Here is a 16,229-nt window from a genome sequence, read left to right as displayed (position 1 = left end):
GGCCAATGTGGGAAAAGCTGATCTGGCTCCTGATATTAATTTAAAGGGCTCATTCTTGGGTAATGAAAAATACAAATCACACAATTGTAAATTTCCCCACTGCAGGACTAAGACAGGACTATCTTATCTCAACATTCACTCATTCATTCATTGTCTACCGTTTTATCTTCCACATGAGGGTCGCGGGTCACTGGAGCATAGGGCACAAAGTGAGGTACACCCTGGACAGTCCATCACAGGGCAAACACACAGAGACGAACAACCGTTCGCTGTCACATTCACACCTACGGTCTGTTTAGAGCACCTGTGCACGCTGTGTGGCCCTACTCTTCAATTTCCACCTAAATTTTACATACTGGACCTTTGACTTGGTTTGAGAGAAAGATTATACAATGCACCATCCCTAGACTGCACAAAAAAACAGTTCATCCCTCTGTTGCCAGGCTGTTTGTCCCTCAGTACCTGAACACACTGGGGTCCTGTTCTGCACAGATGAGCCACTCACTGGCTTTCCATCACTGGTGACACACCAGCAGTAACCTGTCAGAGTGTGGCACTGGACCTGCAGAGGCAAAAAAGGTAAACAACACCAAAAATGATAATAGCTGTGGTTTGTTTTGTTAAGAAGAGTCTTAATAAAACAGGGCGTGGAGATTTTGGTCAAAGAATTCGGTCAGTGAAGTTGTGATGTGTGGATGGGAACGAGTCACAAGAGACGGAAGGAATGTGGAAGAAAGAAATGCGGGGTGTTACGGAGACAGACCTGGGCAAACGTCCCATCTTCATTGCATTCTGGGACAAACATGGACTCCTGAGGTCTCCTGGCTTGTTCCAAAGCCTGGTTCCTCTCAACACGACACTTGGACTGATCAGCATCTGTAATATATTGACAGGACAGTCTGTTCTCAAACATTGCGTACAAACCTCCAGCACTGCTGTTGTGTTTTTTTTATTAACAGGCCTGTTCTTTGTCAACACCACCCATGTTAACACCTGGGAGCTGACCAGTGCAGCCCTAATTTACTACTGTTGGCCACTGAGCTCCATCTGACGACATAAATATTGTGCTTCAGGGCACGTTTCATAGTTACAGTACAGGAGGGAGACAGCATCTTTGATTTACTTTTTCTACTTTTACCATTGAGTTCTTTTTCATTTTTCCAACCACCATAGTTTTCTGTTTCTGTTTTTCTGTCAGTTTTCTGAGTCTGTCATCTCCACCCTGGATTCCATCATCACCATTGTACCTATGCATACCTAAATCACGAGTTGTTTGGTTCCATTGTGAACACATAGTTTGCGCCTCTATTGCATTTCTGAGTGGGGAAAAAAAGTAGCTGCTCAAAAGCTAATGCTTGTAATTTTAAACTACACTTCCTGTTACCACAAATAACCATAGCTGTTGGATGAGGGATTAGAACATTAACAAGCTTTTAGCGCAGGACAACCTGCAGTGATCGTTGCTCGTGACTCTGCAAAGAAAACCTCTCCACACATGCTGGTTTTAAACCCTTTTCATACTAAGAACACACAAATCCTGCAAGACCTTTTATTCATCTATTGCTAAATGCTAAACCAACACATTCCCCCCAACAAGTTGTGCTTCCACTGACCATTACTATTGCCAGAAGTAGGCTTGGAGCTGCGCGTTGTTAGTGCGGAGGAGTGTGCCGTGTGCTTAACATTGGTATTATGAAATGTCAGTGGAAACTGAGCTTGTGTTTCTGCAGCGCCGATGAGCCAAACCTGCTCTCGGGGGACAGAGATGGAAGTGGCTGAGAAGGTCAGAAAGATGAAGTGAGCTCTACAGCAACTGGTGACTGTTTCAAAATCCCATCAGCCACTGCAGTTTTCATTGCACTCGAGCTTCACGTTTGACTGTTCATGTGTACACATTCAAACCAGGAACTGACCAGTGAAACCACAGTCCTCCACTTTTGGCAAACTGTTACCCTGAATAAATAAAGGTTTTAAAGAAAGTAATCCAAGGACCTGAGAGGACACAGACATGTTGTCTCCTTCAGATTAAAAGACTGAGAGAGACAGAATCAGGTGATGATGATGTTAACAAGGAGAAGAGACACAATTAAATAAAAAAAAATAAAAATTAAAAAAACACTTGTGTATTTAGTCTTATTTTAGAAAAATGTCAGTAAGCCAAAACTGCTTGTGTCATTTTATACCCTATTTAAACAAATGTATTGAAATGTAAAGTAATAATCAAGTAAATAATCAAAGTCTCTTTGTCATGTCTGGCCAATGTTTGTCTATGCTTGTTAGCTGAGGCAATACACACACCCAACAGTTCTCTTACTATTTTGTGGATAAATAATGGATAAATGTCTGCTCGTTTCATTTGGTTTGTTGTACCTGTAAGGATTGAGACAGCCTCAACAAATAAAAGCGTGTGTCTGTGAGGGGGGGGGGCACAAAACAGGTCATCCACATCTGCAAAGACTGAGGCTTTCCTTTTCTTAGTGCACCACTGATGCCATGAAACAAAACCATGTGTTACCACACAGAAGGAACACATTTTCCTCCAGAAATGGATTTGGTTGGGGGGGGGGGGGTTAATGCCAAGTTCCAACCTTGAATCTAGACCTATCAATCTCTGCTGCTGTTGACTGGCTGGCATCCAGAGACTGAGGAAGTGAGTGATGCAGGTCTGTTAAAATTTGCACGCCTACAGAGAGGCTGAAAATGAAAAAATGAAAGACATCTTCTTGTCCAACTTTTTATGCGTTTGTGTGTGGCTTCCACGTGCAACGTTGTTAACATGTTTTCCATTTTAAATTCAAACAAGATATGGAGACAATTAGGGTTGATTTTATGCATATCTGATGTTTTCTGGTACTGACCTTTCAGCTCCAGGACTCTCCCCTCAGAGGTGGTGGTTGGTACTGGTACCACAGCCAACTGGTCAAGTTTCACCCAATTTTTACCTGAGAGACAAAAAGCCACATCATTTGTTTTTGCCAGACAGAGGTTTACTATGCAAACAAAGAATATTATCCTCAGTAGTTGGCTGTGGGCGACTGGACTTGCTTCAGTTAAGTAAGTCCAATAGCCAATGAGATTATGACCTGATGACTGAGAACCTTCCACGACACAAACAACAACATCCTTTGGTGTGCAAAGGCCAGTATAGTTCCCTGACTTGTTGAGAGAAGGGAGGTGTTTGCAAAGGAGTTCTCAGTTTGTTACAGTCTGCAGGCTTACCATTAGATGTCAAATGCTTTCAAACTGGACCTTTAAAACCAGATCTTGGTACGAACCTCGACATCGTCCGCGATGTGCCAGTGTGAGTGTCTTATCTTTGCAGCGCGCTCTCTGCAGCTCGCAGCCGGTCTCATAGCTCCGCCCATCTGAGCCACACACCGGCTTCCCCTGCGTCCGTGAGCAGATGATCCCACAGTGACTGTCTCTGTCGCCAATCAACCACTGCAAAGATAAAAACAAAAGCATTTCAGCCTGACAAACTCACTTTGTCATTTGTAAAGAGAATGAATTGTTCTTTCCTGTTCTATTTCTTCTACTTTCCTTGAGTTAAAACACAGCTGAATCTGAGATTATACCAAAATAATGTACAAACTGGAATCATGGGATATTTTCCTGTTATACTCAAAACATTTATGCATTCAAACTCTTGTCAGTTGCTTTTGTTTAAAGCGCCCATAGACTAGAAGTTCCAGTTAATGCTGTTTTTTGGTGTTTATCTGCGGCATTGCCTCGTTTAGGAAGCCCTAAAGTTTGGAAACAAACAGTTCTGCCACTGATGAGAACACTGGGTTTTATTTTATTCTCGGGCTCTGCAAGCGGTCTGAATAAGCCTGGAATCGTGACGTAAGGATCACTTCTCCTGAACAGCAGATCCTCCTGCTCTGAGCACTAGTCCGGGCATATCCCGTGTTGTGTACATTGAACCACAGAAGAAGAAGAACGTCTGTTGTGGAGGTGTTTCACTTGCAACAGCTACTTCTGACTCTGACTCCGGGTCAAAGGCATAAAAACGACTGCTGTGGTTCTGTCTTCTGGGGGTGAGATTTCGGTCTGAAACAGCACGGCTGACGAGAGCTTCAGTGAGGAGAGATTTCGAGTGGTTTGCAGCAACCATAAAACAAGTTAATGCATGTAAGTAGACCTCCATAACTCACATTATGTGCAATAGGACCACTCTATGATTGCTTTAACCCACTAAGGCCTGAAGCGCCTGGAAAAATGTCTCTAAAACCTGAGCTTCAATGGCTACTAAATGAGTGATTTCTCAGCCTCTGTAGCAGATATAGGAACACAATTCAAAAAGTATTTGAGAGCTCACACCTGTGGCTTTCCTGTGAAATTTACTTTATTTAGATACAAAAATGTAAAATTAAAGTTAATATTTATTTTCAATTAAAAACAGTAAGAAAATAAAGTAATGTGTCAGTGCCTTGATTTAGTCCTGATGGAGTGTGAAGAACAAGAACATCATGTAATGACTGTAACAGTCTGCTTCACATGTGACGGTGATAGAGCTTACAGCGCTGTGGCATCTGCAGGTAAATCCACTGTCAGCCCTGGTGCGCGGTTGTAAACACTCCGTCGATTACGGTGGTATTTATCGTCATCATCGCAGACCTCGTCGTCTTCAAACATAATTATGTCTCAACCATAAATCCCGGTCGATTTGTTCAGCGCGTTCGAAGTTATCAGCGATGACGTCATCGAAGACGAAACTCCTCAAAATCACTGCCTTCAGAAATCTCTCCGCTGTCAAAGTCCTCCATGTCCTCCAACCCATATACCCCCCCGAAAATTGACGTATCCGCTTTACCGGCGTCTATGGTAGAATAAACCGTGCAGCCGCTCTCCCGGCGTCAATGGTAGAAGTGCGGCAATGCTTCCCCGGCGTCAATGGGTTAAGCTACTGAAACACAGGTGTGACCTGCACTGAACTGAAGCTCTTGAAGGTCTTTGGCTGAAGATGGTTGAACCTTGATTAAGTTTCAAAGGCGCCAAACCACACTCAGAGGGATGGGAATCCTTCTTTGCCTCTGCCCAGATCTTAACTCAAGAACTATAACTGAGTTGATTCTGCTCTGGTGTTGGACCACAGCCTTCTCTCTGACAGCAGTAATGGTTCTTGGCTCCACGGCTGCCTCAGATACAGTATATTTACGGTCTGAAGCAGGAGTTTTAAAAGGCTGAAACTGAGAGCCTCCCCTTAGACAAAGCTTGGAAAAATGCTCCCCATCATCCCACTTCAGTTTCACTGCATACCTGGATGCCTGTGTGATCGGGATTGTTATTTAATCCGACAGATTCTCAAGAACCATGTAAAAAAAAAGATTAACATTGCAGTTTGACATCATTACAAACTAAAGACATAACGGTGGCCTGAACATTTTATTGGGCTACAACTTTAATCCTACAAATGTTATCTCAAGATAAAAACGTTTTGTGTCAAGATAAGACACGTTACAACAGTGTAAGTAGGGCTTTGATACAGTTGAGCATCTCTCCCTCTCCCGCTAAAAACATTATCTTCATTTGAAAATATTATGCATCCTGACAAAAGAAGAACCCAGACACTGAGGGGCAACAACCAGTGTTCTTCTAATGCCGGTCTGAAGCCTGGATAAATGGGGAGGGTTGTGCCAGGAAGGGCATCCAATTTAAACCTTTGCCAAATCAAATATTTATATAAATGATAACAAGATGGAGGCAGATGATCCACTGTGGCGACCCCTAAAGGGATCCAGACAAAACAAGACATGTTACAATAGCGTGAGTAGAGCTTTGTTTTACTCCATCATCTTCCAAATCTTCTTTCTTTCTCTCTCTCAATCACTTTACAGTCAGACTTGTTAAAAACACAAGTTTGCTCTCAAGAACAGACAAGGGACCACATGACATCATGTGGTCACAGCAGGCACATCCAGGATGTATTTAATCTTCAGGTGTGAAGATTTGTTCGTGCTATCCACATGCAAGTGGATCTTTGAGGAGGGATTTTCATACCAGGTGGTAAAATAAGCTTTTTGTTTACAGCTTATAGTTACCAATCAGGATGTGAGAGCAGGTTTTCAAACTTTTTCATGGCTATAAAACAAATAGATAATGCAGACGGCAGACGTTCCAAAGCGCTTTAAAATGGGGGAAAAAATAAAAAAGTAATATGGATGTCATCTTAATTTCTGTCTCAGGCAAATTGGAAAAAGTGTAAAATTCCCATCTCTTTCTCCCATATCATGGACAAACTTTGCCAAATAGATGTAGTGGGTTAATGTAGACAGGGAGTAGATGTGCAGTGAGCAGCACCAGAATCAGCTACTCTGAAATGAAATGTGTCTCGAAAATGAACGTGAACCAACTTTGAAAAGGTTTCAACTATTACAACAACACAGACACTAGTTTTGGCTTTCCTCAAGAGCGATGATCGAAGCTTTGAGGCTGCTAAAACATCTGTTTCTTCAAAGACAAAAAAAAAGAAATCAAGCAAAGCCCAAGTACAAATATATAGCACATAACAATCTCCTCAAATGTGTTTTTCATGAATGGACTCTAACTTACACCATAAAAAATAAAAACATAGAGGTAGTAATTTTTCGTTGTATCCATTTTTTAATTTTCCATACCAATTTTGCTTGGAAATGAAAGAGATTTTCACTGAACTTTCATGAAAAAATAAGCGATACTATCGGTGTTAGATACTCTGAATCTGAAAATAATTTTTTTGTACCCAGCTCCAGTAGTAATTGCATAGCCCCTTGGGGCAGACTCTGTTGGTTGCAAAAGGAGGTCAGTTTGAAGGGAAGTTGGTGAGAAAATATTTTGTCAAAAACATGGAACAATTTTATATTGTGGCCTGATTGCAGTCTGAGGGGGAAAATTCAGGGGGTTACCAATAATTCAAATTAATCCTGAGGGTAAAAATAACTAACTAGTAGAAGCAGTGCTTAAAAGGTGCTGATGAGGAATTGCCTGCTGTGGGTTTAGTACCACCAAAGAAAATTATTTAACTTCTATAATTTATATATTTTATATATATATATATATATATATATATATATTTACTAAGTTTATTGAGTGTTTTTTTTTTTGTTATTTATAGTGTTTTGTTGTTCTTTACATTCATATTTTCACATACTTTATTTATCTTTCCGTTCCTACAACAATATAAAGAGAAAATTAGAATTTTCTGGCATAGTCACGAACGGTAATTAATCGCGATTAATCCACAGCTACCCTGTGATTAATCGGATTAAAACCTTGAATCTTTTCACTCCCCTAAATATTACACATTAAAAAAAGAAAATAAATCTCTTTGGAGAATTATTTTCTTCATATTAGGAGGAGAAGGAGAGCTGCCTCTTTCCGGCTTGTTTGAATACTTCTACAGATGAAGCCTCATTGGGGGAAAAATGTGGCATCATTTCACATATGCAGGATTATTTAGCCGTCTGAAATCCCAGGTTTTTACTTAATATTAGCAGACTGTTGGGGATAATCAGGGGTGTCACAGCTCATCATCAATGTACGTCAACTTCACCTGTTCTATTTCTTTGTAATTTATTGATTATTCACATCAAGCTCAGGGTGAGGAGGGTCAGGTTTTCACCCTCAGTTTTTCATGTCATTTCTTCGCAGCAACTTTAATGTGCAAAGGCCCATATTCTTATATAACAGATGTTAAACAAAGTGTCTGGAATTTACATGATCAAAGGTTTAAAAACCCATAAAACAACACTTCTTTTTTTTCTCTTTTTTTTATACCCAACATTAGGTTGCTTCAATACTTTACTTTAATTGATACAAAAGAAAAACCTCCAACAGCATCTGCCTGTGCTTGTACAGCATGGTGAGAGGAAATTTAAACAAAAGTGGAAAATATACTTCTCAGCATATGACGGCTCCAAATCGCCTTGCTGTAACAATATGTCCAGAACAAGCCAGACAGTTTAAAGTGATTTCAACCTTGGCAATGAAGAGCTGAAGAAAAGCTCTCGTCAGACAGCTTGATTTAGCACACATCGTGATTTAGTTTCACTAAATCATGATCTGCCTGTGCTAGTTTCACTAAATCATGATGTGCTTCTCCATGGGAAAGTGCAGACAGGGAGGAAAACACAGCAGACCATGTCAGCTTTAACTTGTGTGTCATCCTCTTGGCTTCAGTAAAGGATGGGAATATTTCAGTGGTTGAAAAAAAACTAGCATGTATCTCTATTGTCGAAGCATATGGCTTACTGTTTATTTCATATTACAGACAGTGTTGCCAGTTCAAACTCAGAGAGAGAGCAACATTTCTTCCATCAAAGTGGTTGAAAATAATGGAATCGACTGAGCCAAAGTGGAATGGAAAGGAGTTAGTCTGCGTGATGAACTGTGTAATCGGTGAAAAAAAAAAACAACGATCCAAAGTAAGCTATAAAAGTGATTTAGGTGGATCCAACTACTCCTCCAGGTGAAGAGCCACATAGTGTGTCCTCTGCCCACAGACTGACCCATACTCACCACTCCTGACTCACAACCTTAATGGACACAGCCTCTCTACCTCCGCTGTCATAATAAAGCCTTAAATCACAGATTTTGAGACGGCATTGTCTGGTAAGTGGAAATAAACCCTCTTTACCAAGTCTCCCACATGTAGTCATTACTTAGTCACACTGTCCCACCCACAGACTCGTCTCCCATAAAGGTGAAACCAGACACTGTGGCACACAACAGCTCCTTTTTCTTGAACTCAAAATTTGAATAAAGATCATATGAACAATCTCGTTATAGAGGGGGTCCCAAACTAAGCAGATGATCACTTTATATTGCATCACTTTACTTGAACGCAAGTTAAAAAGCAACAGCCTATATCAAATCCACCAGACCCCCATTTATAAATCACTTATCTAATCTGTACATAAAATCTACAAATTCTACTTTTACAGGGGGTGATGTCAGTCAGAGGGAAAGATGCATTTCTAACTGATCCCAGCTGTTTCCCTGCACTTCCAGTCTTGCTAAGCTAGGCTGTAAGAAAACCAGCATATTCCACCAAACTTAGAATTATTTCTTGAAGTCAATGTTGTTGGTAACAGCCATTTACAAAGAAATATATAAAAATCCATGGGAGGAGCTGTTTCAAGTACTATGTGTAATTTCAAAGAAAGAAAATCATTACCGCATTCCCATGAACTTAAATTGCTTGAGCATTTGGCAAACACTAAAACAATGTAATTGAATTCATGACGACAGTTATGTTTATAAAGCTGAATATCCCACAGCACTAGAGAATATGCTAAATCATTCTAATCTAAATAATTTCATTTTATTTAATCTTGTGTTCAGTTTCTCTGAAGCTTTGATTTGACTGTTAGTGTTTAAAAAACAAAAAAATGTTAGAGTGGGACTAAAAACTTTGTTTTTACTTCAACTTCACCATTCAAACGTTGAATAGTACGAGTGCAGTACCCATTCAATGTGAGCCTGTGGCTGTTTTTTTATGCTTTTCTAGTTTGCGTGAATGGTCGCTCTTTCTGTTTGGTTCTGCACTGTGTAAGCAGCGGCTAAAGTGGCACTTTTAGTGATATAGCTGTTGCATTTTTCCCTGATATATCGTAAATTTCTTATCCAAACAACGTCAAAAATGGCACTGCACACACTGGTGCCCCCAGTTAGTCAACTGCCAAGTTTGAAGCCTGTTGGACTATTGGACAGTTATATGATTAAAAGAGACGTCCCTTGGATTTATAGATCAATAATTATCTTAAAGCTATACTTACCTTTCTTTCATGTCTCACAGCACTTAGTAAAAATTTGAAGATGAACACCTCCGCCTCCCTCAAAGTCCCACCCTCCAGGGCTGAACGGCAGCAGCTAAACGCATGCAAGATTGATTCGTAGCCTGGACACAGGTCCGCTCTACTCTGGCTGTAGGCTTGGACTGTGGAGGTTTCCGTGCTTTGGGAGGTGATCCCGACAGCACACGCTGCTTGTTGAGCACAGTAACTGCAGAGTGATACGTGCTTTCACGGCAGAGTCTCCAAACACCACAAAATTCGGCAGATTTAGCGACAAAGTCGCCATGTTGGTAACACTGCTCTGTCAGAGATGCGTGCGACTCACAAGCTGTGACGGCGATCGGCGAGGTGCGCGACAGAAGACAGACGGGTAGCTGGGCGAATTATTTTATTCGGTCCGAATATTTTAATTGGTCATACTTTTATCATAATAATATGAGAATTAAATGATGATGAGTTTCAAATCCTGGTGGGTTTATTTTACGTTTTAGAGTGCCATACGCTTATTAGGAGCAATTTAAGATTACATGAGAAAAGTGTAAAAATGCAAGAAAGGTAAGTATAGCTTTAAGAAATGTGGTTATTTTTTAATAACTAAAGTAGTGTCACAAACATTTCCACAGGACCATTGTCAATTCTGTCACTGTAATTACTATGCATGTGGTTCACATTTAAATACCATGAAAAATGAGAGCATAGGATCACAAACAACCAGCAGGCGCAACCAGAGGAGTGACATTTGTATTTTAGCACTAGTTTATAGACAATTTTCAAAGACTTGACAACCTCCTTACACTTTTCTGTGGTTTCTCTGTGGTAAACCCCACCCATCTGGCAACTGAAGAGGTCTAAAACAAACACTTTTAAGCTTATTTTCAGTTGCTGTTTGACCCAGGTCTGTCTGACAGCAATCAGCCGCAGCAGCAATAGCCAGGATGACGGGACCTGGCATTATCTCCTGAGAGAAAGCAGTCGCCTCCTCCTGTTACGACAATAATGGCCTGTGCTGAGACCCACTACGAGACGTCTTTAATTCCAAATCAAACAAACAAATTAAACAGACTAACTTGTTGTGGTAGCTATTACTTGATTTAGCAAGGAACACACATTGTTCCAACATGAATTATTTAACTTGTGGGGAGAAACGCGATTGTACGGACTTTACATCATAGTGTTAACGTCTGGAAACACATCAAACTTTTAGAGTCTGTTAATGTTATAATGGAGTACTGAATGCACCCCTGAGGGAAGAATCTCACCCTGACAAGCACTCTTCTTTAACTTTTCAAAGCAATGCATGTATCTTTAATCGACAGCTCAGATACAGGAGATGGTATCCTCTGTCTGATGGCCACCACACAAGATGAAACCAAAGATGAGCTGAAGGGGAGTTGGTCCTGATATCTCGACCCCTGAAACAAAGAGTTCTGAGATTCTCACATTTAACAAGCGAAATTCCCCCAACACACACACACACACACACACATACAGACACACACACCTAGCCACAAGCAAACCGTAGAGTCGTAAGCTCTCATAAAATCCGTGAAATGCAAAATCCATTGTGCAACCATTGAAGCATTAGCAGAATGGTCTCTTTTTTTATTGTCACTGGCAGCATTTCTGTTCCAGCACAGGCTACAGTAGTGATAGAACAAGAAGAAAGAAGATGATTAAGAAATAACACTTTATACATGTAAATACTTAACAAGCTGACAGAGAGAAAATCAGGTTTTATGAAATGTATCAAAGGTAGAAAGAAAAAACAAATCTGTGGATTATGTCTCACTACATTAAATGCAAAAGCTCAACTTTCCAGCTGGTTTTATGTGTGCAGGGTCTAGCTCATTACTTTGGACATGAATTACATTTACCAGCTCTTGCTTTACTAATAAACAGGCTTCCTCAAGTTTTGTTTAACATTGTATCTGGTTTGCACCAGATCCACCACAGATGCAGTGACGGGAGTACTCAGTGACGGGAGTACTACTTGCCCAAACACAAGGTTGACAAAAAAATAAGACCCGGTCCTCAGGTGAATGCAACACAAGCAACACATTCATTAGCCCAGGATTTTTTTTTCTCCCCTTGCCAACCGTGTTTCAAGTGTTGTTACAAACTGCACTGTTGTGTTTTACAAAACCAAATCTACATTTATACCTTCCAGCAGGGAAATTGATTTTCATATTTTTCCATGTGGTATGAAATTATGTTAAGGGGCTTTTGAAACAAGTTCAAGTAGTATAAATCAGCACGCTAAACACTAAGTCAATGTTATTTTGTGTGATTTAACACTTGTAATGAGGTCATGCAGTGCAGACTGCCTTGAGTAATGCACTGCCAACACATTAAGCTAACAGATATTCATATTGCATGAACATTTATGGAAACTAATAGAGGCCTGCCTGGTAATAAAGGTACACTTAAAACACAACAGAAAGTTTCAAAGTTCAGAGTGTGTGTGTGTCGCATGAACTGAAACTCAACTTTGTCAACTTCATTCAGAGAGAAATGAATGGAAACAACTGTGTGATTGGTCTCAGGTATAATGAAGACACTGAGACCTGTTCTTAACATCCATGCTGAGTGATCTGATGACCTTCAGCTCGTGTTAAGTTCAATACCAAATGTATTCAGATATGATCACATTAAACACATTTATGAGCATGGAAGCAAACTGTCTTCAGAAAGAGACGTCTCTTTACCCAATGTCTTCTGACCTGCTGCAGTTTAAGGTTTTTTGGTTTTTTTTGCACTAATTGGAACTTATATGACCAGATGGTTGGTGTAGTGGTTAGCACTCTTGCCTTTGCAGCAACAAGACCTGGCTTCGCGACCCAGTAGTTTCTGTATGGCGTTTGCATGTTCGCCCTGTGTGTACGTGAGTTTTCTCCGGGTTCTCCAGTTTCCTCCCCCACAGTGTTGTTTTTGACAACCATCTTAGATTTAGTCTTAGTCTTAGTCTTTTGGACGAAAAATGCTTATTAGTTTTAGTCTCATTTTAGTCACTTCTATATGTGATAGTTTTAGTCCAGTTTTAGTCGACGAAAACTCAAAAAGGTTTTAGTCTAGTTGGAAAAAGAAGTATAGTCTTTTAACAAATGTATTTAGGTCAATAATTATTGGAGATTGTTGTTGGGCAGTGTCGCACATAAGTAGTGAAAATAGCAGCAGATCTTTAAATTCAACACACTGCAACACATTGTGAGCTTGCAGATTGGCTATTATAACACACAAAGAGATGACCACACTGTCACTGAATGTAAACATAGCTAAACATGCTGCTAAAGAAACACACACATAATGAATTGACGTTAGTGTAACAAAAGCTAACATTATCCACTACTACTAACAACTGTGTCCAGTTATTGTCATGTCCTGCTTTCTTTCTGCCGCTAAATAATCCATCTGTTTGTTGTTTGCTAACACGTTAGCATAAAGATTGCTAGCTTAAAATGCTAATGAGTCCACTTACATAGCAGAAGTGTCTGTGTCTGTCTCTGTCTTTGTTAAGAAGTACAGCCACAGTTCAGTCCATCTTCATTCATGAACACACACACACACAAACTGCAGAAGCAGCAGCTGGGTACGTGCATGTTAAGTAGCCATGTGCTTTCTCCGTGATGTCAGGTGATTGGCCGAAAAAAACTACAAAAGCTCTGGAATGTGAGATCACCACACCCTAACTAGGAAATTGACACAGACAATAAGCAGAAATGTCATGCGTTTTAAACGTCTGACCGACCACCCACTAACATTTTCGTCCATTCTCGTCTGGACAACGAAAACTCACACAAGTCTCATCATGTTTTCGTCATCAAAGAGCCATGTTTATCTCGTCACCGTCTCGTTATCGTCATGAAAAAAAGTGGCGTCAACGAAAAGATTTCGTCATCGTCATCATTGACCAGAGGTGTAAGTTTCACTGTAGATGCCACTGCGTCAGAGTAAATGTACATGGAACACAGCATAACTGAAGGATTTTTTTTCTCTCGCCTAAAAAAATATTGCATTTTAAAGCAAATATCACCTTTAAAATATGCAGTAGGAGCTTAAAAACACATAGAGGTCATGTAACAACATGTGGACATGGGCTGTGCAAAGTCTGATGCTGCTGAAATGAAGCAGAGTGAAATTACAGAGGTTTTATTAAAGAGATGTCTAGGCGTTCTCTCTTTCGGCACAGTTTTGCATCTGTGCCATTTGAGAATTATTAGGTACCAAATTATTAAAAACCCATTTAATTTTATTTACATGTCACTACAGGTCTAAAAAGAACTTGTTTGGAAAAAAAAAAAAAAGTTTGATAACTCTCTGTAGATGGATGCTCCCTGTGCGGTGAGTAATAACTGTGACTCGCTGCTTCTTCAGTTGAATCAGCAGATGCTAGTCTGCAGCTTTTTATTTTTTTGATCCCTCTTGCGCCGCTCTTCCTCATCGTCACTGCAGGCCGCACTTACATTAAACTTTGATATTAAGTGGGGGGCCACAAAATATCATCCGCGTGTCTGAGACTACTGCTCTAAATTGATGGGTGTGATAGTGGATGTTTGTTTGTCTCTAGTGTGATGACATTCAGAATCATGAGTTTTGGCTGATTAAGTGACTGATCCTCTCCAACTTTCTCCTCAACTTGCTTTGTATTACAGCTTTTTTTTTTCTTTTTTTTAAACACTTTCATATGTCACACAACAATCAGCTGCCAGACTCACTCGTTTCTCTCACTTCAGCTGTGACGGGAACAGCTCGTCAATGCTTTTTTCTGTCACATTTGTCACAAGCACAACACGTTGTCTACCAATGTCAAAGTAAAAGCCCTCATGTTTTTCCTTTAGTGGGAATTATTGGCAGGACCATCATACATTTTACACAGAGAAATTGGAGCATTTACATTTTTATTATTTATGCTAATTTTCAAAGGTAAATCATATGTAAAACACCAATATGATGTAATTTATGACAAATAGAAATACTTTCTGTGGAAAGTGTTTGATACCTTTCAATGTTGAGGTGTAAGTAAGATAAGATATTTGGAACTTTTATTTAATGTATTTATTCCAAACAAAGAATAGATGAAGATGCACAATATCCTATGCATCACGTTGCATCTCTGTTGCAGCATCGGACGTGATTTGCATCTTCTTTAGTCAATGTGAAAGCTTCCACTGACTGTTTGCATGATGTACCGGCTGCATCCTTGCTCCAGCAGGACGCCGCTTATGCAGAGAATAGGCAAAAGTTTTATTTCTGCTGGACAACGGACCACACCGATTCAATTCAGCAGAATTGAGCACGAGCAGGACCTGAGTCAAACACCGATACAACATTAAAGTGTCCGGTTTATTTTCAGAATAAAAGTCATATGGTATTCAGTGGAATCCCAGTCCCACGCTACTCAAAAAATACATAATGTCCTGTCCGCGTGTGATTGGATGAAGTATGTTAATACCACAAATTCACCTCAGACACTTAAACCTTATTATTTGTTTTGGAAAATGGTCACTACAGGGTTCAATATTTTGTAGCTTCAGCATTTGATGATGTGAGTGAGCCTAACTGTGGTAGCAGTGGAAGTTTGACACAAGTTAACAATGAGTCATAAAGTGTCTTCTTTCTTCAGTTTTGTGGTCAGCAGTGCCGTCAGTGTTAGTACAATAGTTTATGAGCTGCAAAGAGAGATAAGGTTTCAGACCAACAGTCAGGACTTCCAGTAATTTACATTGCTGATGTTGCAATTGGAAATCTCTGTGTTGTCAGTGTTACGACTCAGAATTATAGCATACTAGTCCGCAGGCAACATTACACTTAATTTAATACTTCTGGTTAGTTTTAAAATCCCATTGCCAGAGTTTTCATCTCCAAAAAAGTGTAACTGTAGAATCTCAATTACCCAATAACACAAAAATGTGTACCGCATCCACTTTCAAAGAAAACCTTGCATAATTGGAAATGGTAATTTTCCACATCAGATGTAATCTGTTCTTCCCGGAAAAGTGAGATTGTTAATTAGCAAAGATATTTGTGTGAGAATGTGTCATCGTTATATGTGGGGGGTTGTTAGGTTTTTTGTTTTTTTTTAAACTTCAAAGACAAAAGTTGAACAAAACAACTTGTGTTGCCTTAACTTTAAAAGGAAAAAAAAAAGATTTCAAAACTGATTGCACAGCGTCATACATGCAGATGTGCTATGAAATTATGTTAAAGGTGCTTTTGAAACTAGATCAAGTTGCATATTTCACCAAGCTAAACACAGAGTCAATGTTATTTTGTGTGATTTGAACACAAGCTACTAGATAATAATATTGCATGAAATGTCCAAGTTCAGGGGGCGTCAAAGACAAGTGCACGGAGTCTCAAGGAATGGGAACCCATTTCAGAGAGAATCATCATGGCGAGATTGACATCCCGCTTTCAAGACACAACCATTATACAATACCAATGTTGCAAGTGAAGCAC

The 16,229-nt window shown here is 39.9% G+C and overlaps 1 protein-coding gene across 1 annotated transcript in view; it reads right to left on the bottom strand.

The window, feature by feature from the left end:
- Positions 1-16,229, bottom strand: part of smoc1 (SPARC related modular calcium binding 1) — a 76,768-nt gene that overhangs the window by 36,628 nt on the left and 23,911 nt on the right. Inside the window, 4 exon segments of the mRNA XM_083887295.1 lie at positions 463-562; positions 764-876; positions 2,859-2,942; positions 3,276-3,441. Of these exon segments, the coding sequence (XP_083743421.1) occupies positions 463-562; positions 764-876; positions 2,859-2,942; positions 3,276-3,441 (463 nt within the window).

This window comes from Microchirus variegatus (assembly GCF_963457635.1).
Source record: "Microchirus variegatus genome assembly, chromosome: 3".
Lineage (NCBI taxonomy): Eukaryota > Metazoa > Chordata > Actinopteri > Pleuronectiformes > Soleidae > Microchirus > Microchirus variegatus.
Note: the sequence above shows the minus strand (reverse complement) of the source record. Positions and strands in the feature narration are given on the sequence as shown.